The sequence below is a fragment of the Oryctolagus cuniculus genome, chromosome 14 (genome assembly GCF_051225735.1).
Source record: "Oryctolagus cuniculus isolate XC-2025 breed Fujian yellow rabbit chromosome 14, ASM5122573v1, whole genome shotgun sequence".
Classification (NCBI taxonomy): domain Eukaryota; kingdom Metazoa; phylum Chordata; class Mammalia; order Lagomorpha; family Leporidae; genus Oryctolagus; species Oryctolagus cuniculus.
In genome coordinates this window covers 40,088,272-40,111,934 of record NC_142880.1, presented here as the reverse complement: position 1 = coordinate 40,111,934, position 23,663 = coordinate 40,088,272, and the positions used below count along the sequence as shown (strand labels likewise).

General features: G+C 54.1%; 1 protein-coding gene and 1 long non-coding RNA gene across 2 annotated transcripts in view; one reads left to right on the top strand and one right to left on the bottom strand.

The window, feature by feature from the left end:
- Nucleotides 1-20,371, top strand: part of DAP (death associated protein) — a 66,214-nt gene extending 45,843 nt beyond the window's left edge. Inside the window, exons 3-4 of the mRNA XM_051853568.3 lie at nucleotides 17,576-17,618; nucleotides 18,839-20,371. Coding sequence (XP_051709528.1) covers nucleotides 17,576-17,618; nucleotides 18,839-18,952 — 157 coding nt within the window. The 3' untranslated portion in view covers nucleotides 18,953-20,371. The remainder of the gene's footprint in view (nucleotides 1-17,575; nucleotides 17,619-18,838) is intronic.
- LOC138845168 (uncharacterized) lies at nucleotides 9,463-17,558 on the bottom strand. Its single transcript, XR_011381971.2, has 2 exons — nucleotides 11,702-17,558; nucleotides 9,463-11,142 (listed from the first exon to the last, which is right to left on the bottom strand). It is a non-coding gene; the product is annotated as an uncharacterized LOC138845168 (long non-coding RNA).
- Nucleotides 20,372-23,663: the final 3,292 nt, after the last annotated feature.

Below are 23,663 nucleotides of genomic sequence, written 5' to 3'. Positions count from 1 at the left end.
ATGCCAGCCACTGCCAAGAGCCAGCAGTATTTTATGAGCCTTAGAGATCTTGTTGTGCCAGTCCATTATGAATTATTGAATTAGCACTGCGTATTTATGGCAACTTCTTAATAGTTTAATAATTTATTCATCCCTTGTGGGTCCTCTGGTCTATTTCTTTTAATTGGTAGGGAAAAGAGTCTTTTCAGAACTAACTTCACTGGGCTACTCCCTCGGTGCTTCCAGAATTCTGAGAGAGAATCCCATACAGTCTCTCCCACATTAAATACAGATGCCCAGACAGCAGCTGCCATACTTCCCCTACCCGTGGCTCTGAGGGGGAAAATCCTTCTGTGTCCCCACAAGCAAGCTCCCTATTGGGCTGCACCCTGCAAAGGAGGGGGTGGCCTGCACCCTCCAGTGGGATGTTCCTCACAGAGCCCTGTAGCACCCGCCCTTTGCAGGGTCCGGCCTTCCCTCTCCAATGAGTCGTGCTCTCTGGAGCTCGCTGACTAATAGAAATCTGCAGAAATGGGCTGTGTTTCCTAGTAAGCACTTGCAGGCCATTGAGCCTGGTCATCGAGGGAGGCCTAGGTATGGGGAGCTGCGCAGTCAGGACTCGGCTGCTTCCAGGGTGCAAGTCTCGAACAGGCCAAGCATGTGAGTCCCACGCCAAGGGTGAGAACAGGGCTGCTTGTCCTGGTCTCCCTGGTGCCCGAGCGAGGCCATCCATGGGGGAGAGGGTTCCCTCCGCATTGGGGGTTTTGTGAGCAAATCGCACATTTACAGAGACATCGACTTCTTTACAAGTTGAGCTGTCTTTGAGCCTGAATCTCTCTCATGGCCTGTAGTTTCCGAACCATTCCATACTTCTAGGGAGATACAGCAAGAGTTCTGTGAAGAAATCCAGCTCTTGTTAGCAGCCGCCAGGAGCTGCCCTGTGGGAGGTGGATGGGGTTTTTGCTGAAAATAAAACTCAGACTCTTGAAAGTGGTCTTGGAAGAGGCCAGTGCCCTATCCTTTTCTCCCGGTGTGCAGCTAACGATGCTTCTCTCACTGTTCTCAAGTTCAGCTCAGACAATCCAAGCAAGTGCCTCTCAGCCTGAGCTCCCGCTTAAGTGGGAGAAAAACTGTTTGCTAATCTTCAAGGTCAGTGCTGCACACACTGGAGCTTGCTTGGGAGCTCCTGGGTGTGACCAGTGGATCCCGCCCAGCCAAAATGTTAGATAACAACAACAACAAAATCCGCAGCGCTCTGATCACTCTTCTCCACGCCTTTCAGGTTTGCTGAGTGTGAGGAGTGGCGTGCATTCCAGGACGTGAGCAGCACACAGCTGCAGTTCACCAGCTTGCTCAGTGCCCCCCTCCCAGGCCACTGCTGCAGGCGTGGCCAGCAATGCTCACCTTGTGCACAGCACTGACCACGCATCTGTGCATCAGGCAGTGTGCTAGATGCTAGAGACACAGCAAATCGCCACTTGGCCTTGATCTCAAAGGGGAACCAGGTGAGGGGGAGCCAGGTGTGCAGCAGCACGAGCCACCTTGTGATAACCAGGAAGCTCCTGTGGGAGTGCAGCTGGGGAAGCACATGTAGTACACAGAAAGCAATGAAGAGATAACATGTAAGGCACCACCTTTGAAGGCAGGTCTACCAGCTGACTCAGCATCAAGGTCATACCAGGCAGGAAGAATAGGAGCCTTAACAAAAAAAATTTGAAAAATGGAAAAAGCTCTTGAGAGCGCTCCAGAGTTGGGCATCATTCTAGAATTCTGTGTCTCAGCATGGAGTGACTGTACAATGTGTTTAGTGTGGAATGCTTTGGAGAATCAAAGAAGGCATCATTAGTAATTACACTAGGACAGACACCTACACCCAGACTGTCCCAGGGAATCGGGAATGTGTGACCCTCCTGGAGTTAACCTGAGCCGAATTCTCTCTCCCTGAATCAGGTGCACTCGTCCTGCCCTGATCAGACAGGAGACAGCAAGGCACCAGTCGGCCCTCCTTCTCTCTTTTTACAGAAGACGATAGAAGACAAATACTATGCCATCTGCCACCACCATGGTTTTTGCAAACTACAGTGCAGAAAACGTCTGGGCTTATGTGCCAGATTTGGGCTTTGTCTCAGCCCTGCTATTGAACCATAAAGACACTGGTTTTTCATTATATTCAAATTGCTACCTTAGTGAGGCAAACACTGAGGAAAAGCAACTACTTGCATCTGGACCCTGTAGGGAACTTCTCCTTGACTCACGTTGTCCTTTAAAGCTGTGATCCCAGGGAGTGCACCTATCCCATCTACGCTGACCTGCATGAACAAGCAGTGTAGATGCACAGGACTCTCACCCAGGTGCAACACTGCACCCTCTGCTTCCTCGTAGAAAACAGGAACTGGTCCTGACCATGTACCCCTCAACCCAGGCAGCCTCCATGGCCTTCCTCCTGGGTGTTGCCTCTCCCTGGGGTCCTCCCCTCTGGTTTCCAAGGTGACACACTCACCAGATGCAGGGGACAGTGCAAACATGGGCAGTACACACCCTGCCACTGTGGAGCAAGGGGCCACACGGCCTGGGTTTTCTGGGATAGTTCTGGGATCAGACACCCTCTCCCATTGTCCACACAAGGACTTGGATCTGTCAGGCAGTATGTTCAGGTTTGGGATAGCAAAATGTGAGATAGTGGGGCTTCCTTGCCTATAGCACATGACCCAGAGAAACAAAGGCCCTGGGTCCATTTGCAGAGCAGATCATGACTGCCTTGAGTCCACACTACACAGGGCAGGCCTATCAGTATTGGTCACTGAATACTGACTACCCAACGGATAGGCAAGAGCATGCACCAGTGGTGGCGAGTGCAGATCCACACATGCCAACTGCCATGCCCTGTGCATCGGCTGCCCCTGGAGCCCCACAGTGCCACATGGAGTTCCCACCAGAACCCACCTTCACAACTGTGCCCACTCTGCCTCCAACTCCTCCCTTTGCCCCAGCCTTACTTTGCATTCCAAGTCACATCAAGTGCAGGCTGTCACAGGCTCACACTCCTCTGAAATGCAGACCTGCTGTCCTTGCCAAGCTTCCAGTTGCCTTGGAGGGAAGATGGGTGGGCCTTTTTGCTCAGCTGTGGGGGAAGCAGGACCGCCTGGGGTGCAGGGCTCTGTCACCACCTCAAAAATTGCAGACTCTGATGGTTTCCTCCATGGCGAGTTTAAATTTAGCAATTTGGCCCTAGTGTTCCCTGGAAGCAGGTCACATCCAGCCTGCAGAGGGGTCAGCCCAGGGTCTCCCTCTCGCTGTGGCCATGGCTGCCCCTGTGCTTGGCAGAAGAACTCTCCTGGCACTGGAAAGGGCCACGTTGAACAGCCACGGATTTGGAGCTGACCTCCATGCATAGGCCATGTTTCCCTATGTAATTCCCCCAAGCATAACCCAGTCACCCCTCCCCACACTGCCCATGTCCTGTGTAGACACACCTCAGTGTCCACACTCACCTGCTCACAGTTCTCTCCGGAGCCACCCCTGATGTATGCTGCTGCCTGGGACATAGGCGTTCACTGGATCTTTCTCAGCTTCCTGTGAGCTCCAGAGAGGATGTGCAGTTCATTATTTCAGACAAGGAGACTGGAACTCAAAGAGTCTGACTCTACTGCCAATGCCACCTGGCTCGTGGATGGATCCTGTGTCTACCAGCTCCTGCCTGCCCATCCTTACCTGCTCCTGATGTTGTAAATAAGGCACGCAGAGCACTCTGCTGGTGACAGACCAGATTAACCTGGCTGTCCCATGGAAAGCAAAGGAGAGGGCTCAGGGGTGCTGGTGGAGCTGCCAGCCACGGGGCCAGGGCAACATGGCAGTGTTTGCTCCATTCTGTACTCTTTCATTCTTCACTTGAAATCCTGACGTGCTGAGCTCACAGAGACACTGGGTTCTCGCGTATCCGCAGAAAGTGCTCTGGGTTTGCATCCCTGATAGAGGACCCATCTCATGGAATTCTTCCCCCAATGAGGACATGCCCTGCTGTCGTGTGGTCACCAGAGAGACTGACCACAGTGCCAAGTTCCAGAAAACTGTGATGACCGCTTCCTACTTGAGGCAGCTGTCCCGGGCGTGCCTCTGGTCTCCAGCCTGGCCCTAACCCAGCACCGTGCACAGTGGGAGCTCACTGAATGTTCATGAGTGCAGAGGGAGAAGACAATGAGGGTGAGAAATCAGGACAAACTCTGTGTCCCCCCAGTTACCAAACAGGCAAGAAACCCATAGGAGGTACCCCAAAGATCATGCAAATACATCCTAATTCTGAAGCCACAAGACAACCTTAGGACCTTGAATACTAATTGAGTGACCAGTGTTAGAACGGGCCAGGGTCAGAGGTGATTGGAGACCTCATCAGCTCACAGTGCACTCAGCCCCCCTTCACACGACTGTGGCACTGGTCTGCACTGCAGTTGACCCACTGTGCTCCCATGCTTCTTGAGTCCCCTGCTTGCTCTAAACAGCGGGGGCCAGGGGGTGGGTGCTCTTGGACTGAGTGGAAGAATTCTAACCCACTGCTGGTTTTTTTTTTTTTTTTTTTTTTTGGACAGGCAGAGTGGACAGTGAGAGAGAGAGACAGAGAGAAAGGTCTTCCTTTGCCATTGGTTCACCCTCCAATGGCCGCCGCGGCCGGCGTGCTGCGGCCGGTGTGCTGCGGCCGGCGCACCGCGCTGATCCAATGGCAGGAGCCAGGTACTTACCCTGGTCTCCCATGGGGTGCAGGGCCCAAGCACTTGGGCCATCCTCCACTGCACTCCCTGGCCACAGCAGAGAGCTGGCCTGGAAGAGGGACAACCGTGACAGAATCCGGTGCCCCGACCGGGACGAGAACCCGGTGTGCCGACGCTGCAAGGCGGAGGATTAGCCTAGTGAGCCACGGCGCCAGCCCACTGCTGGTTTTCAATAGTGGGCTGACATGGTAGTGAGGTTAGTTCCCATGTACTTGACTGCTTCCCTTGTCCTGCTAATTGTGAGAAAGGCCTGAGCGCTAACTGTGGCCTGAGGGCTCCAGACAGGGCCCCCACAGCCAGCACTGCCAGTCAGGCAGCAACTGCACTTGCAAATCCAGAGACCACTGAGGATGGCAGCTGACGTGTGGGCGTGGCTGGCTGGAGAGCAGCTGCTGGCCTCAGCACCCTGCCACCATGCATGTGACCGTTGGGTTGTACATGTCATCACTGGGGAGCTCGGCAGCAGAGGGGCCAGGAAGCTCCTGTCCATCATCTCGTGGGCTTGACATTAGCTGGGCTGAGCTTGGTCCTCCCTTGCCAGGCTTTAACCACAGGCATAGCTGGGTGCCCAGCTCCGTGACCATGACTCGGACTGAAGGAATCCTGAGAGGTCAAGTCCCACATTGCTCCTTTTACTGCTAGATTTCTCCAGGGAACACCACAGTGGGGGCCAGGCCCACTTAGGCCCAGGCACCCATGCTTCCAGAGGTGGAAGCCGACTCAGGCCAGATGCGGACTTCCACGGTTGTATTTGATTAACATGCACCACTATCAAACAGGAACTTCACTAGCCATTGTCCTCTTGGGTTTTTCTGCAACATATGTGACCATTCTGCTTTTTAAGGCTGTAACAGCTGTCCCACGTAAAACCTATACTTTGTACCACGGATGTCCTCCTCCCAAAATTCAGCCCACTATAAAACATGACCCTTGAACCTGAACTCATTTCAAGGTACAAACAATATACTCTGATTCTGCCCCTGGGGGAAACCATTTCTCACAGTGCCCTCATGGCCTACCCCCATGGTAGCCCCTGGTGCTTAGAACAAAGACGTTTTGAGAAAACTTGAAATGGGCACTCTTGCATTCTTCCAAGAAGCTTAAAGAGACCTCGAAATTCTCTGGTCTCGAGGGGAAAGGAAGGAAGGAAAGGATGAATTCTTAAATTACAATTTAGGGAGAAAAACGGCAACTTCTGGACTGCCTTATATAGGAAGTCGATTCAGTTATTGCCCCTAAATATGAGCTTGCAGACGGGGGTATGTGCCAAGCAGGGACTCCATCATTTCACCCAAAACCCCACTGTCCTATGCAACAGGCATTGTTCCCATTTCGCAGACGGACACTGAGGCTCTGAACCCATGCCAGCGCCTCCCAAGGCCGTGCCATCATATAGCGTCCCGCTGTGCTCCCAGCCTCCTCCTCTGAGCTCTGCAGGCACAGCAGCTGAACGGCCAGGGTTCTCCACACCAGGCAGAGGCAGTGCGGCGGGGTCTCTGTCATCAGACGGATCACCCTCTGTCTGTGATGAGTGAGGAGATGCTCAGAGGCCCAGGACGGCCACCCTCTGGCCTCCCCGGGAGAGGCGCTGCACTGAGGATCCTCAGAGGGAGGGAGGAGCAGGGGAGACTCAGGCAATGAGGTCTTCTGGTGCGCAGGGCACTGAGCAGACAGCAGCTTCTGGATCTGTGTCCAGGGGTAAAATGGAGGTGCCCAGTCCCTTCAGAACAGTCAGCAGCTCTCACTGTGTCCAGGTGCCCATGGAGCCATTCACCCCCACACTCGGCAGTTTAGCCTCCTCTAAAGTGGGTGGGTGATGTTTTGACGTCTGGGCCAACAATCAGCCCGTGGATGCGGTTTCCTGTCAGGTATTTACTGCCCCTAGGTGTCCACAAGTGCGTTGTCATCTAGAAGGGATGCTTAGAAGCCTCTAGAGCCCCTCCTACCGTGGAGCCCATGCCCCCGCCCCTCTAAGCACAGACCTGCAGAGTAGCCCGGCATGAGGTTCCTCCTGAACCAGTCGGCCTGAATGCAAGGCATGGATGACCAAGAGGGTGGTTGGTCTGTGTGTTGCCGGCTCTTCCCTGAAGGACTGGAAGACGCTGAGTCCAGCTCCATGAAACTGCTGACCTCTCACTGAACAGCGCCCCTGCCTCCTCTCCCTTTGGAAAACACTCCAGATCCCAGGCACCAATCCCAGACAGGACCGGATCCGGGTTGTGTTGTCAGCTTAGAACTAGATTGAAAGCACTTGAGCTGTTTCCCGTGCCTGTAGTCAGCCTCACTCGACCATTCGACACAGATGACGCGTTTTCCTAAGGTAGTAGCAGCGGACGCCTGGCTTCCGGTCAACCTCAGGGTGGTCCAGCCCGGCCCTGCACGCCTCCAGCCGCTGCGAGGAGCAGCAGCGCCATCTAGTGGGGATGCTCTGAGTTCCGGCAGTCATCAGCTGTCACGCTCTGAAGAATGACATTGCCCAGAAGTGTCCGCGTGCAGTCGAGTGAGACGGCTCCCTCTGCTCGCAGCGTGCTAATTATTTTGATGTCCAGAAAATTAATAACCCAAGTAAATGAAGACCAAGTCAAGAAGATACTTAAGAGTCAAGAATGTCCGGAAAGGATTTGCTTTCCATCTACTTGCTAGGAAGTATTTGTAAACCTACCCCAGCGGGGCCCCTTCCCCTGCCGTGCTCCGTGCCTCTGCTGCAGACTCCCGCGTGCAGCTCAGCCGGAGTGTCACCCCTTGGGGTCTGTGCTGACCACCTTCTGAAGTACCCAGCAAAGTGCCTGCTGGTCCTACCTCCTCTTGGACTCGAGATTCCTGTGAGCAGCCGCTGTCCTGGGCACTTGGGGCATTGGGCGGCAGTGACTGTGCAGTTGCCAGTGAGCGACAGTGAGGTCCTTCCCAGTCAGTGCCCACCGCATCCACCTGCCTGCCACAGAGGCTGTGCCGGGGGTTCTCACGTCAGGGCCAGACGTGAGGAGCATGCACTGGCCCTGCCTCCCCCGCAGTGCCCAGATGCCCCTAGCGATCTCAGCGGCACGGCACTCCTTGTATTCGTGTCATGGGTGCAGCCTGAGGAAAGCCTTCTCAGGTGCTGTTAGCATCCTAGAAAATGAAACCGAGACGCCAGCTTTGTGGCTCAGTGGGTTTAGTCACCGGCTGGGACCAGCATCCCATATAGGAGCACCAGTCTGAGTCTTGGCTCCTCTGCCCCACGCCAGCTCCCTACTGTACCTGGGAAAGCAGCAGATGGCGGCCCAAGTTCTTGCTCCCTGCCACCCACATGGGACACCCAGATGGAGCTCTGGGCTCCCGGCTTTGGCCTGGCCTAGCCCCAGCCATGGTAGCCATTTGGGAAGTGAACCAGTGGATATCTATATCTCTCTAAATATCTCTATCTCTCTTTCTCTTTGCCTTTCAAATAAATCAGTAAAATGAATCTGTAGAAAAAGAAAATGAAGCTGAGACCCCGACATGAAGCCTTCTGAGCTCAGCCACTGACTCTCCAGGGAGTGCCAATTTTCTGGGAGATTTTAGGGGAACTCCCCCTCTGTCCACTCACGTGCATTCTTCCTGGGAAGGGAAGCCTCTCCCAGGTCCTCCTGGCCCCTTTCCCGGGTGGTGCTGTGCTGCTGACCACTGTCAGTGACTCGCCATGTCCCCACCATCCCTGCTCCCTGGGCTGTAACCAGCGCCTGCAGGTGAAGGAGCTGCTGGAGGTCTCAGCACCGACAGCTCCCGCCACCTCAACCCCAAAGCACAGCAGTCCCACCGCAGGCTCAGGAAGGCTGGAGCTACGGCCGGGCTGCCACCTCTCACCATCCTGGCCACCAGGTCCCTTTGGTCAGTTTCTTCTCATCTGCAGTGGACTGAGAATCTGAATGCTCAAGCTATTCCAATACATCAAAATAGAAATCGAGTAGAGTGAGGCTAGAGTGTCCCGAGGAGCCAGGGCTTTATGACATATGGCTGTTTGATTTGAGACCCTCTTGTTGCTGACTGTCCCAGATCAGCAGGTGTCACTGTCCCTGGCTACAGCTGAACCTATTGTGAAATAGCAGTGGAGACACAAGGCAGCTGTGCATGGATGGGGCTGGGGTGTGTGGTCTGTCATTGTCATTGTCACTGTTGTAGTCCTAACAGCTCACTCTTACTGAGTTCTTCCTGTGTGCTTGAGCAGTGTTTGTGTGTGTGTGTGTGTGTGTGTGCGCACATGTTGTATGTTTATAAAGTCACCTAGTGGAGCAGGCTTCGTTGCTAGCCCATTTTACAGAGGAGGAAACTATGAAAGGTCAAACAGCAGCCCACCAGCCAGGCCCTGGCAGCCTCGGGACGGAGCACAGACCACCTGGCGTCCACGTGCACACTCGCTGCTGTCCTTCTGACCCTCCCTCCAGTCTTCGCTCTTGGGCCTGTGGGCAGCACCCTGATGGGATGGGTGGCTTGAAGCTTCCAGTGCAGCCTCAGGAGCCGTAGCACTGGAGACGCAGGGGCGGATCTCCAGGCACAGCACTAGCCTCAGAGCCGCCTCCCAGGTGGCCTCTGGGACTGCAGGCAGGTTTGCAGCCTCTGTGAATCACCACTCCTTCCTCCATAAGCAGCGACGACATCTGCTGAAGAAACCAGAGGAGTTCACAGTTTTTGTGAACTGTGCTGTCATTGGGTGCTAATAACATAAAGAGTAGTTTTTAAGAACAAATCCATGATCAGGTCAGAAAGCAAATGCTTGCATAGATTTGAATATCGTCGGCTTGTCTGGTTGAGTAAGACACTCTCAGATTACTTTAGTTTCTTGCCTTAAAATCTGCATCTCTAAATCACATTCTTAAAATTGAGGCTTCTTGGCCCCCTGAAAGGAGAAGGTTGAGCTCGTGGCATCACGTGGCCTGGACAGTCCGTGTCCAAAGCCTGGCTCCCAGCACTTTACTGTGCAACCTGAGGCAAATTCCTGGCCCTCTCTGATGTCTACAACTGGAGATAACGATGCCTACCTCGCAGGGTTTATAGGATTGGACACAACAATTCCACATGAAGACTTAACCAGGCACCTGGCCCAGAGGAAGTGGTCAATAAATCGTAGCTGGGCCGGCACTGCGGCTCACTTAGCTAATCCTCCGCCTGCGGCGCCGGCACCCCAGGTTCTAGTCCCAGTCAGGGCGCCGGATTCTGTCCCGGTTGCTCCTCTTCCAGTCCAGCTCTCTGCTGTGGCCCGGGAGTGCAGTGGAGGATGGCCCAGGTGCTTGGACCCTGCACCTGCATGGGAGACCAGGAGAAGCACCTGGCTCCTGCCTTCGGATCAGCGCAGTGCACGGGCCACAGCGGCCATTGGAGGGTGAACCAACGGCAAAGGAAGACCTTTCTCTCTGTCTCTCTCTCACTGTCCACTCTTGCCTGTCAAACAAAAAATAAAATAAATCGTAGCTGTTATCACCTCCACTCATTCCCATCCTTTAGTGGAAACAAGAACAAACAGCGCGTCAAAGGCTGGGTGCCTCTGTTGTCCATGTAAACTTCCCTAGAGTTTTTAGAGTGCATTTCCACAAAGAGGAGAAAGCAGTCATAGAAAATAACTGGACTTCTTGAACCCAGATCAAAACTACTGATTTGGGAAAGATCCCGCTAAATGGAACCTTCCGGAAATGCTCCATTTGACTTTCAGTGGACCAAGGACTGGACTGCGTCCCCAGTGCTAACAACTTCTCTATGCCTGTGGGCAGGCGTGTGAGTCCCATCCCAAGTGTCCCTCCATGTAACTAAGCAACCCCGTTCCCTGCCAGGATACCTGGGAAGGGACAGGCCAGCCATTCACACAGCCACGGATTCCCTTCCTGCCGTACACGACCCTGTTGTTGGCTGAAAAAGGACCCTGCATTTTTCTAGGGGGAGCTTCAGGGCTACTGGGAGGAAAGCGAGGACCCCACACAACCAGTGGGAGCAGGGCACAAAGGACTCCACCTGCAAGATGAAGTAGCCCATCGGTGCAGTCCTGAGTCCTTCAGGGGAGTCCAGGGTCGTTTCCCCAGGCTGGCCTGCTCTCTGCAGCCCCCTGGGAGTCACACTGGGATGTGGATGCGTGTAGGGACAGGTGGGTGCGTGTGGGGCAACTGTTGTGAAGGCTGCAGAGAACGAAGGCACTGGAGATGGTGCCCTTAAGTGTGGGAAGGGGAGGTCCCCAGAGACCCCCAGTAGCCGTCTGCAAACATGGAAGTACGGGGTGGTAGATGCTGGAGGGGCCAGCATCCACGTTGCCTGGGAGCCATCATGGCTGCTCCAGGGTCCCCCGGGTTCCTTGTCTGTAGTGGTCAGAAGGTATAGACAGGCAGCATGCCATGGTGGCAGAAGCTGGGTCAGGTCACCCTCACCCGAGCTGGGGCTGAGACACTGCATCATCCAGGACCTGTGCTGACAAAGAACAGACCAGAAAAGAATGTCAGAAGCCACGTCAGAACCAGAAACCATGTCTACTCATTGATAATTTTCGTATCAATTACAAATCAGAATGGTGAGACTTTAGAAATGCTGAATTAAATTAAGTATGTTGAGATGTAGTTCAATAATAGCCGCTTTGGATTTCAGAGCAGTTTTAAAAATATGACCTCAGGTTTCTCAGCCCTCAGGACTTCAGTTCAAGTTGAGATGGTCAAGGTCAAGCCCGGTATTGATTACCTCTGTCCCCAGCAGGGTTTCCTGTCCCTTAAGCATCCCCAGCCATTTGTCCTGCATGTCTGCCACAAAATACCACAAGGAAGGGACCCTTCCTCTAAGGAAATTTAGCAAGGAAATGAAAGGGAACTCTTCGTAAGGACAAATGGTGGCGTGAGGATTGGTGTGGTCCTTAGCAGGTGGCCATTAAAGGATGTCCCTCCTTTCGAACAGTCCCAGGTGTGTCAACACTGGGTTTCTGCTGATACAGGAAGTGTTTCTGAGACTCTAAGCCAGGCTTGCAGTGCCTTTACCTTTAAATAAGTGTGGTTTCTAAAGACAGGAAAGGCCTGAGGAGACGGGAGATGGAGGGGGCCAGGGATGACAGTTTTCACCGTCTTTGCTTCCCGAGAGAAAATAATGTTGCATCTTCAAAACGGCATCTGTCAGAACAATTTCCATCAGATTAAATAAATCCTCAAAGCAGCTACCCCAGTTTAGAGAAGCTCGGAAATGTAGGTTATCCTTTGCAGGCAACCTGAGGAAATACGAAACACATGTCCTTGTACACGCACAGCTTGGCACCCAGCCTCTGCCCGGCCTCCTCATTTGTGAATTTGTGTTTCAGCTCCCATATCTCAGTTTAGAAAGTGTCTTTACTATGTAATTACAGTAAATGATTCCTTATCAATGTTTGTAGATTTATTATTTTTATGAAAGGCAGAGTGACAGCAAGTGAGAGAGACATCATCCATCTGCTGGTTCACTCCCCAAATGGCCACAACAGCCAGGGCGGGGCCAAGCCAAAGCCAGGAGCCAGGAACTCCATCCGGGTCTCCCACATGGGTGGCAGGTGCCCAAGTACTTGGGCCATCTTCTGCAGACTTCCCAAGAGCACCGGCAGGAAGGTGGATCAGAAGCAGAGCCATCATGATTCCAAGCAGCACTCTGATGTGAGATACCAGTGGCCCAAGTGATGGTTTATCCCTGCACCATCGCATGGGCCCCGGAGTGCTATGAACTAGGATGGAAAAGGCTTTGAGCCAGGGACCTTTTAGCCAAGCTTGATGAAAACCTGCAAGGATACTCGTGCCCGGTCTAAGGCAGAGATCTGAGAAATGGATGTACCTGTGAGGTATTATGGGAAAGACCAGTCCTTGACCATCTTGTCACAGGCCAGATCTCCTGATGACCAGATGGGGGCCTGGTCAGTATTTGAGGAGAGAGGAAGAATTTGAGGGGAAGCTTCCTGTTCATAAAGACCTTGAGTAAGTGGTTCCTAAGAGTACAGGCTGGTGTTTATGATCCCTTACTGCAAGGAAGCTGACTCTTAAAATCGGTTGCTCAATCCACACCACAATGAGATGACTTTACACCTATTAAGGTACCTTTCTCAGGGCCAGCTCTGTAACACAGCAGGTTAAGCCTCCGCCTGAGGTGCTGGCATCTGTCGCTCCCCCTCTTCGTGGAGGAACGACACTAGACCCTGCGCTGTTCTTTCATCTGCTCGGCCCTCCCCGGGTTTGCTGCTGGTTCTTCCCGGGTTGGCTGCTGGTCCTTCCCGGGTTGGCTACCGTCCCTTCCACCTCCGTGGAAGGGCGGTTCCCCCTGCCACATTCCCCACTTCCGCAGGGGAGCGGCACACCGCCGGCCGGCTCTCTCGGGGGCTGCACAGGTGTTCCCCTTAGATGTTCCCCTTAGATGTTCCTTGTGCATGCCGTCTCTCTCCTCCTTTATAGTCCTCCTCTGCCAATCCCAACTCGGCTGCCCACACGCCGAGTACACTGCTCTCCTCCAATCAGGAGCAAGTCCTACAGTTTATTGGCTGAACTGGAGGCAGCTGTGTAGAAGCTGTTTTCTTCTCTCCCAGCGCCATATTGTGGGAGAGCAGATGCATAGAATAAGTCTTAATTCCAGTAACTTAGTCTAGTCCGAGTTGCTCCCCACAGCATCCCTTATGGATATTGGTTCAATTCCCAGCTAATCCACTTCCAATCCAGCTCCCTGCTAATGACCTGGGAAAGCAGCAGCAGATGGCCCAAGTGTATAAACCCCTGCACCCACATGGGAGACCTGGAAGAAGCTCCTGGCTTTGGGATCAGCCTTTCTCCCACCGTTGTGGCCATTTGGGGAGTGAACCAGTGTATGCAAGATATCTCTCTCTTTTTCTGTAACTCTGCCTCTCAAATAAATAAATCTTAAAAATAAAAGTTACTAAAAAAACGGGAAATAGCAAGTGTTGGTGAGAAAGTGGAGAAATCAGAACCCCGCGTATTGCTGGTCTGATTCCAGTGTAGCAACTGTGTGAACAGTTGGTCACTCCTCCAAAGTTAAACGTACACTGACCATACAATCCATACATTCCTCTGCTGAGTACCTGCATGGAACACTCAAAGTGGGCACTGGAACAGGTGTTGTGCACCTGGGCTCATGGCTGCATATTCCCAGTAGAAGGTAGAAGCACCAACATGCCCACCAAGAGAGGAACAGGATATGGTCTGTCCACACAGTTTTCAGCCTCCAAAAGGAATGGAATTCTGACCACAATAGAGCAGGGATTAGTCTGGAAGTCATTAGGCTGAGGGAAATAGGCCAGACACAAAAAGACCAGTACATCTAATTTCACTTGTACAAGGTCCTCAGAAGAGTCACACTCACAGGGATGGGGCGTGGAAGTGTGGTGGCCAGGGGTCTCTGGGAGATGGGGGGGGTGGTGGTTAAGTTGATACAGAAGGTCATTTGGGATAGATGGGAAATAGATAGCAGTGATGGCTGCATAATGTTTTAAATGTGCCTAATGCCATTGACTGTGTGCTTAAAAATGGCTAACATGGTTTTAAAAACTTAATTAGCTGTTGGGGTTTTGAAGCAAATTTGAAGGCCAAGAGAGGGCTTAAACTACGTCTTTAGGAGGAACATTGTCCTGGAGCTCACCAGAGCTGCAGCAGACACCCCGCCAGGTCACGGTCGAGTCCCCGGGTCTCCTCTCTCGGGCAGCTAAGATGTTGTACCTGCAGCCCAGTCCTCAAATGTCAAAGTACAGTCTTAAAGCCAGGGCCCCACCTGCAAACATGCTGGCTGTGCCAAGTCTTCCTGGACTTTGCTGCCCACAGATGCCAAACAGGGCACTAGGGAACCGCACTGCAGGGTGCAGTCCAAGGTCTCGGCATCACCTTTCCCTGGCACCAGGTTAACAGGACAGAATGCACATTGTGTAGACTGTGCTCCAGAGGTCGGCTCTGACCCAAGCTCCCTGCTGAGTCAGGTGCCCTGTTCCTGTTGCTCATCGCAGAATGAGCCCTGGGTTATGCACACGGCAAGTTCATGCCTTTGTACCCGAGCCCTTTTGACCAGGGCCAGCAGATCCTCGATCACACCACATCCCAGGCAGCATACCCAGCAGGATGAACGGGACTCAGCCCTGGCTGCATGGCCAATACATGGGGTTGGTGTGGCCACAGCCACTTCCTGGCCAAGGCACTGTGGCAGGGACAACGTGGCCTCCTCCTGCCCCACAGTGCCGTCCCCTCAGCAGCCGTGTTTCCTGGGTGTGCACCGATAATACAGGGTGTCCGTTTAAGGCCTCCCCCAAAACAGAGGGTTGGGAAAGATGGTACTTGAACTTTTCACCTCTCTGGTTTTTAGTATTTACTTATTTTTAAATATTTAATGCTAATATAAAAAATAATGTTCAATTCTGCAGGTTTTTAATTTTCTTTTTATTTCTTTGAGGATCAGAGAGATAGAGAGATCTCCCATTCACCTGTTCACTCCCCAGATGCCCTCAGTGGCCAGGCTGGGAACACAGTGTGGGTGGCAGGAACCCAGTTACTTGAGCCGTCACTGCCTTCTCCCAGGCGCTGGTGGGAAGCTGGAGTCAGACACAGAGCTGAGAATGAAACCTAGGCATACCAGTGCGAGGCACACATCCCAGGTTAGCCATCCTAACCACTGCACTAATGCCTGCCCTTACATCTGCAGTTTTTAGTATTCCCTGTTCCTAGATTCCTTTTCCAAAGTGGTTCTCAGCAGGTGTCTGCACCCCACTGGGGGGCACCCCTAACCAAGAAATGATTCATGAAAGTCATACAGAGTGTTCCAGAAAACTCCCACTGCCAACCCTAAGAGCCACTTTATACAGAATACACCACAAAGCGCCTAGTTTGCAGGGAGGCTAGCACCCCTCTTATCAGAGGGGCCTCACTGCACCAGCTGTTCCTGGGGGTTAAAGGAGCATCCCAGTGACTCCTGGAGACGTATTGCCACCACTGCTGTTTCCTTTCCTGAGCACTCAGAGTCTGGACCACAGCTCCCCAGCTTTAGATGCAACCCCCCTTGCCCCAGGTCCCCTGGAAGCAAACCCGGCAAGCCTCACCCATGGATGGTATCAAGCTGGCGTAGCAGGGTGTGCTGTCAGAATCCAACTGAATCCACACAGACTACACCAGGTGCTTAAACCGAGCTCAGCTCACTCACCTCTGGCTGGCTATGAGCCCTTTCATTAAATCATAAACAAAGGAAGAAAAAAATCCTGCCCAGTTAACCACACAACAAACACCAAATAAAGCCAAGGCAACACCGAGGGAGTCTGTGTGCTTAGTAAGACTTGAAGCTGCTTCATCTCATGAGTAGCAGGGATTAGTTGGGGGGATTTCAGTGTTTTTGGCTAAAGTCTTTGGGTTGTAAACAGCCAGTGAACTTTCTGAACCCTGGGGCTTTCTTGTGAAAGTCAAGTGGCTTCCTCGACAGGACCCCCAGCTGCAGGGCAGAGGGCACAGCGGAGGGAAGCAGAGCAGAGGGAGACAGGCTAGGGACGCATTCTGCTTCCCCTGCCCGGCGGGACTGGCCTTAAAGAAAACTGCTGTGATCAAAGGACCTCCCCTGTCCCCTCTCCAGGCAGTGCCCTAGCCTCACTGCCCCGGCTGGGCTGACCTCGTGTCTGCCGCCTGCTCCTGGGTCTCCGCACCCCTAGTGAGGCCCTGCAGAGGTCTACACACCTGGTCCACTGCCTGCAACTGTGTTCTGATGGAACTACAACACATGGCAGCCATCCAAAAAAAAAAAAAAAAAAAAAGCATAGAAAATCTATCAACACAGAAGCATTCTTAGTTCAAAAAGCCTATTACACAACAGTGTGACTGTAAGACAAGACATGAGGAAGGAAACTGTGTGTACATGCACCCAAAGAAAGACTGGAAGGATATTTGGTGTGTTAAGAATGATTAACTCCATGCACTTGAACTTCACGTGTTTGGGCCAGTCTGCTTGTCAACAACTGTTGACAGAGTGAATTAAGGGGGTGAGAAGCAACAGTACCTTCACAGGGACTTCTGTGTGCTTGGACAGCCACAGAGGCCGAGAGTTTGCCCTGCCTCTGGGATCTCACCAGTCAGAAGTCGCCCAAAGCCTCAGACGTGTGGGCACTCCAGATGGGAACCCTTGGCTGAAGGCAGGGGGTTCACCCCAGAGGGAGGCTGCTGCCCCCTACTGCAGGGACGCACTCACTTCCAAAATCTCTTTAAACCAAAAGTCGGCTTGGCCATTGCTAACATTCCAGATTAAACAGAAAACAGAAAGAAAGGGCTTTCCAGCAGCTTGCCTGCTGTTTGTTGCAGTGCAATGTCTGCTCTCACTCCGGGTGCCAGAACCAACCTCCGGAGACGGCCGCTTCCAAGCCCCACGGTCTGCTCGCTGTAATCAAATAAGACGGAGGAGGCCGGCGCCGCGGCTCACTAGGCTAATCCTCCGCCTTGCGGCGCCAGCACACGGGTTCTAGTCCCAGTCGGGGCACCGGATTCCGTCCCGGTTGCCCCTCTTCCAGGCCAGCTCTCTGCTGTGGCCCGGGAGTGCAGTGGAGGATGGCCCAAGTGCTTGGGCCCTGCACCCCATGGGAGACCAGGAGAAGCACCTGGCTCCTGCTATTGGATCAGCGCAGTGCGCCGGCCATAGCGATCATTGGAGGGTGAACCAACGGCAAAGGAAGACCTTTCTCTCTGTCTCTCTCTCTCACTGTCCACTCTGCCTGTCAAAAAAAAAAAATAAGACGGAGGAAGGAGGTGCTCCCTGACGCCACCTCGCAGCCGCCAAAACCATCGCCGGTTCCATCGCAAACCCGTCCCGGGCCCTGGTGCAGTGCCACCTTCTGTGACCTTTGCCGCTCAATGCACCTTTCTCCTCTTGTTTTGCAGCCCACCTAAGCCAACCGTGTTCATCTCCGGTGTTATCGCCCGGGTAAGAGCTCGCCATTTTCTCTCTGAGCACCTGCAGATGCAACAGCACGTGACCTCTCCGTTTCTCCAGCTCTTGGGAAGTGGCCTGGAGGAACCAGCCCCACCCATCACGGGATCTGGGGCCCCTGGCTCTCTCCATGGTCACACTCCCTTGGGGCACAGCTAGGGCGGTGGTGACAGCCCTGCCTGCTGTTTCCCCTTCCTCCTCTGCAGCCCATGGCCCAGGGGTTTGTAAGTGACCTGTGAGCTGAGAATATCTTTACTTTTTTTAAATGATTAAAAACAATCAAAATGGTGTGACATGGGGGAAAATGCAAGGTTAGTGCCTGTGACTAAAATCCAGATGTTGCCCAAAGTACTACCAGCCATTTATACCCTAGACCTAGTCACTTTACCTCTCACGAGCCCCCTTCTGGTATTAACCACAGCCCTGTCACCAGCGGACCCCATAGCACCACCCACCATGGTGCTGCTGCTTTTGGGAGTCAAGTCCCCAGCACAAGGTGTCTGAAGAAAATGGCATTATGGGGACAGCTCCCTACTGGGACTGTGGCCACAGCCATGCAGAGACTGCAACAGATAGTTGGCATGGCTGCCACATGTGAGCAAATCAAATGCCATTGCATCTGAGATCGCCCCTTGGCCAGGGAGCTCTGTGAGAACATGCTGTGGCTCTAGAATGTCCACAGAGGGTCGGGCCCATCCCCAGCCACACCCCAACTGCTGGCACAGAAGCCAGTGGGTCCCTCCCTAGGAAACACGTGCAGCCCTTCCCTGAGAAGCGTTGGGTTGGATCCGTCTTTCAGCCCTGGCCTGTTTCCTTCCCCTTCAGTGCTCCAGGCCCAGCTCACAGCGGAGGCAGCAAATCCAAATCTGAGCCTTGATGTGGCCCTGCCTTGCCGCTGATTCAAATGATCACAAACACAGATGTCAGCTGGGTGGTGGGGGACCTTTGTCCCATGTCCTGTGGCAGAGCCAGCAAACCTTCTCCCAACCTGCTGGTTGGTGAGCTCCTATATCTCCAGCCCCCCAGTTCTGATGGCCACAGCCCCCTGAGACCCTCAGCAGCCCACAGGCAACAGGCCCCTGCCACTGGGCATCATTCCATCACTCACTCCTCGTCCCTGCTCCCCCCGCAGGGTGCTGGACAGGTGCTGGGCGTTAGCAGGGCTCTGGGCTCACACACACACTAATCAGCTGTGCATTCCGTGTCTCCCACAGGGTGACAAAGACTTCCCCCCCGCGGCCGCGCAGGTGGCTCACCAGAAGCCCCACGCCTCCATGGACAAGCACCCGTCACCACGCACCCCGCATATCCAGCAGCCACGCAAGTGAACTTGCTCCCGGCCCCCAGCTCCCCATCAATGCCCCAGCTCCCCACCTGCCACAGCGGGAGGTATAAGACAGAGCCAGGCATTCCCGCCTTTGCCTTAAATTTCCGTATTTAAAACTAAAAATGCTTCAAGCCCCAAACCCCGTTTAGACAGACTCCCGGTGAGAGGTCACCAGGGCTGTCACCCCTGGAATGAGCACAGACATGGCCAAGACCCACTTCAGTTGTTCAGACTGCACCCCTCGTTCTGCTGCAGCAATCACCTGGAGCCCCGGTGGTCAGCAAAGCCACTGAGAGGGTGGAGACCAGGGAGGATTAGATCAAGGCAAGACCAATGCAGTCCTTCTTTCAGTCGTCGGGCGACAGAGCCTTAGCACCCACGGGCGAGCGAGCAGCCCCGGCTCACAGGGCGGGTCTCCGAAAGCCAGCGTAGGGAAGACCCTAGAAACGGGCAGTGGCCACGCTCAGTTCCCCTCCCCTGTGTGGTGGGAGACCCTGCACCCGAGGGTACAGCAGCATCTTTGGCCACTGGGGGCGGGGTGCTCCAAGCTGTGCTTCTCAGCCACCACTCCTGGCACTGCTGTGGAGTTCTGGAAGTGACCCCTGATCAGGGTAGAGGGGAAAATAGGACAGACCTCCTAGAAAGCTGCCTCCTGTCTACGGGCCATTAGAGCAGGAAGACCCTGCTTGTCCGCCAGTCGCCCAGACTGCCCCTGCCTGAGTATATACCTGCAGGGGGCCACCCTCACTGGCCCAATAAGCCGCACACAACCCCTGGCTCACAGCAAGCTTGGAAACCCAAGAGGGCTCCTTTAGGTCAATGTTAAGACCCGCCAACAGCGCTCAGAAGGGGGGTGCAGCCACCTGTTCCACTCACCTGCGATGGAGTCGTAGCCACATCCCCCGACCCTGCACTCCCCACCAGCCTTTCTGGTGCCTTCTCCAGGCCCTGTCCACCGGCCGGAAGTAGAGCGGATGCGGTGAGGCCAAGCACTGCCCCTTCCCTGAGGGTGCAGCTCAGCGCCCCCTCCCAGTGTGCACCCCTCGAGGCCTCGTGTCCCCACCTATATATGGCAGTGAGAACCAGGTGTGGCTTCTGGAGAGCTGGACATCACCAGCAGCACAGCCACAGAACCTACATGCAAGCCGCCTCAGCCGCGCGGTCCTCTGAAGCCAGCGTCCGGGACCAGGCTCCAAGCAGGCGCCCCCGGGCAGCCTGGACAAACCATCGCTCCATCCATCTGCCACAGACCGCCAGGTGCAGCCTTTCTCTCCCAAGGTGCAATCTTCATGTTTGTTCACCCAGACCTGGGTGCGCGTGGGTTCCCGACCACCAAATACAAAACGTTTTCCTGGATGAATTTCTCAGTCGTTAACCTGAAGAATTAATGATCATGATAATAAATCTCCTGCATTCCTTCCTTCCCAGCGTGCATTTCTTTCTGATATCCCGGGGCTTTCCTGTTCACATCTCACGAGGGTTGCCAGATGGTTCCCCAGAAACAGGCTTTGTGCGCAATGGGTGCCCTCAAAGGTTATTTCCAGATGCAAAGGCGAACTGCTGGACACCCGGCCACCGGAGCACAGCCATCGACTGAAGCTGCCTAAGCCGGGAAGGCTTAATACAGCTGAGCACGGCGCACCACCTGGGCCCAGCAGCCGGCTCCGAGCGCCGTGGGGTCTTCGGGAACAGATTTAAAAGAGAATTATCAGTAGTATGCCCCGGGTTGTGGTGCGAGCAGCTTTTGATGTGTGAGACGTTGGCCTTGATCAAACGAGGCCCACTGGAGCCATGTGAGGAAGATGAGAAAATAATCACGGCTCTTCATCCTGGGGACCCAGAACAGGAGCTGGGGGCAGGGCCCCCAGCTTGTCGGGGTGGTTCTGGCCAGGCTGCACCCCCACCACCCCAAGCCTCGTTCCAGTCCTGGTGTTGTTCTGGAAGCCGCTGCTGGTATCTGCATCCTGCCTCCCACGGGCTCCTACGGGCATTCTTGGACTCTGTGAGAGTCCACTCCCCATAAATACACGGTGGACAGAACTGCCACGCACACAGCAGACCTGGAACACCCCCAGGGCTTCCCACCTCCTGATCAGCATCACTGTGCTTTCCTGTGGCTGCCGTGGCCACGTGGCTCACACTGGGAGGCTGACAACAGCAGGAGCATTGCTCTCAGTCCTGGGGTCGAGACATTGATGTTAGGGTCACCAGGGCCATGCTTCCCACGGAGGCTGCAGGGAAGGATCCTCCTCACCTCTCCCAGCTTCCGGGGGCTGCCCTTTGACAGCTGACCCAGCCTCTGGCACTGGCCACAGGGCGTCTTTCTCTGCATGTGTCTGCCCAGACTGTTCACGTCATCTGCATAGCTCTCCCTTTAGCGAACTGCCCTCCTGAAAAAGTGTCGCTGGAAGAGTAATTCACCTGCTGCGGATCCCATAACCCAGCAGCACTGGCCGCAGAGCCCTGGAGGCCTGTCTGCAGCAGGCACGGAAGCCTGGAAGTGGAGACAGGAAGTGGCCCCGACTGCAGGGCTGTCCACCCCCTGGTTCAGCACTCGTGGCTTCCAGCGGTACCTGTCCCCAGTTCAGACACCCACAGTGCTTCTGACTCCCACTTCCTGTTTTTCTGTCAGGTGTCTGCTGGTGCTGTGGTCCCATTTTACAGATGCAAAGACTGAAGCTGAAAAAGTAAAATTAAAAAATACTGAAGTTGAGTGTCCAGGGCCCAAAGTCTCTGTTGGAAAACATCTCCCCAGGGAAGAAATATAAGTGGAAGCTAGCATGTGAGAAGATACTCCATGGAGGCAGGCACAGGGCACGGCGGTGAAGCATCTACCCGGGATCCCGTATCCTGTAACAGAGTGCCTGGGTGTCCCGTATCCTGTATCCCGTGTCAGAGTGCCTGGGTGTCCCGTATCCTGCACCCCGTATCAGAGTGCCTGGGTATCCCGTATCCTGTATCCTGTATCAGAGTGCCTGGGTGTCCCGTATCCTGTATCCCGTATCAGAGTGCCTGGGTATCCCGTATCCTGTATCCCGTATCAGAGTGCCTGGGTATCCCGTATCCTGTATCCCGTATCAGAGTGCCTGGGTATCCCGTATCCTGTATCCCGTATCAGAGTGCCTGGGTATCCCGTATCCTGGACCCCGTATCAGAGTGCCTGGGTATCCCGTATACTGTATCCCGTGTCAGAGTGCCTGGGTATCCCGTATACTGTATCCCGTATCCTGTATCCCGTATCAGAGTGCCTGGGTATCCCGTATCCTGTATCCCGTATCAGAGTGCCTGGGTATCCCGTATCCTGTATCCCGTATCAGAGTGCCTGGGTATCCCGTATCCTGTATCCCGTGTCAGAGTGCCTGGGTATCCCGTATCCTGTATCCCGTATCAGAGTGCCTGGGTATCCCGTATCCTGTATCCCATATCAGAGTGCATGGGTATCCCGTATCCTGTATCCCGTATCAGAGTGCCTGGGTATCCCGTATCCCGGACCCCGTATCAGAGTGCCTGGGTATCCTGTATCCTGTACCCCATATCAGAGTGCCTGGGTATCCTGTATCCCGTATCAGAGTGCCTGGGTATCCTGTATCCTTTATCCCATATCAGAGTGCCTGGGTATCCTGTATCCTCTACCCCGTATCAGAGTGCCTGGGTATCCTGTATCCTGTACCCCATATCAGAGTGCCTGGGTATCCCGTATCCTGTACCCCATATCAGAGTGCCTGGGTATCCTGTATCCCGTATCAGAGTGCCTGGGTATCCCGTATCCTGTATCCCGTATCAGAGTGCCTGGGTATCCCGTATCCTGTATCCCGTATCAGAGTGCCTGGGTATCCCGTATCCTGTATCCCGTATCAGAGTGCCTGGGTATCCCGTATCCTGTATCCCGTATCAGAGTGCCTGGGTATCCTGTATCCCGTATCAGAGTGCCTGGGTATCCCATATACTGTATCCCGTATCCTGTATCAGAGTGCCTGGGTATCCCGTATCCTGTATCCCATATCAGAGTGCCTGGGTATCCCGTATCCTGTATCCCATATCAGAGTGCCTGGGTATCCCGTATCCTGTATCCCGTATCAGAGTGCCTGGGTATCCTGTATCCCGTATCAGAGTGCCTGGGTATCCCGTATACTGTATCCCGTATCAGAGTGCCTGGGTATCCCGTATCCTGTATCCCGTATCAGAGTGCCTGGGTATCCCGTATCCTGTATCCCGTATCAGAGTGCCTGGGTATCCCGTATCCTGCATCCCATATCAGAGTGCCTGGGTATCCTGTATCCTGTACCCCGTATCAGAGTGCCTGGGTATCCTGTATCCTCTACCCCGTATCAGAGTGCCTGGGTATCCTGTATCCTGTATCCCATATCAGAGTGCCTGGGTATCCCGTATCCTGTATCCCATGTCAGAGTGCCTGGGTATCCCGTATCCTGTATCCCGTATCAGAGTGCCTGGGTATCCTGTATCCTGTACCCCGTATCAGAGTGCCTGGGTGTCCCGTATCCTGTATCCCGTATCCTGTATCCCGTATCAGAGTGCCTGGGTATCCTGTATCCTGTATCCCATATCAGAGTGCCTGGGTTCAGATCCCTGTCCTGCTCTCCATTCCAGCTCCCTGAACCCTGGAAGTCACAAAATGATGGCTCAAGTACTTGGGCCCCTGCACCCATGTGGGAGTCCCAGATTCAGTTCCTGGCTCCCAGCTTCAGCCTGGC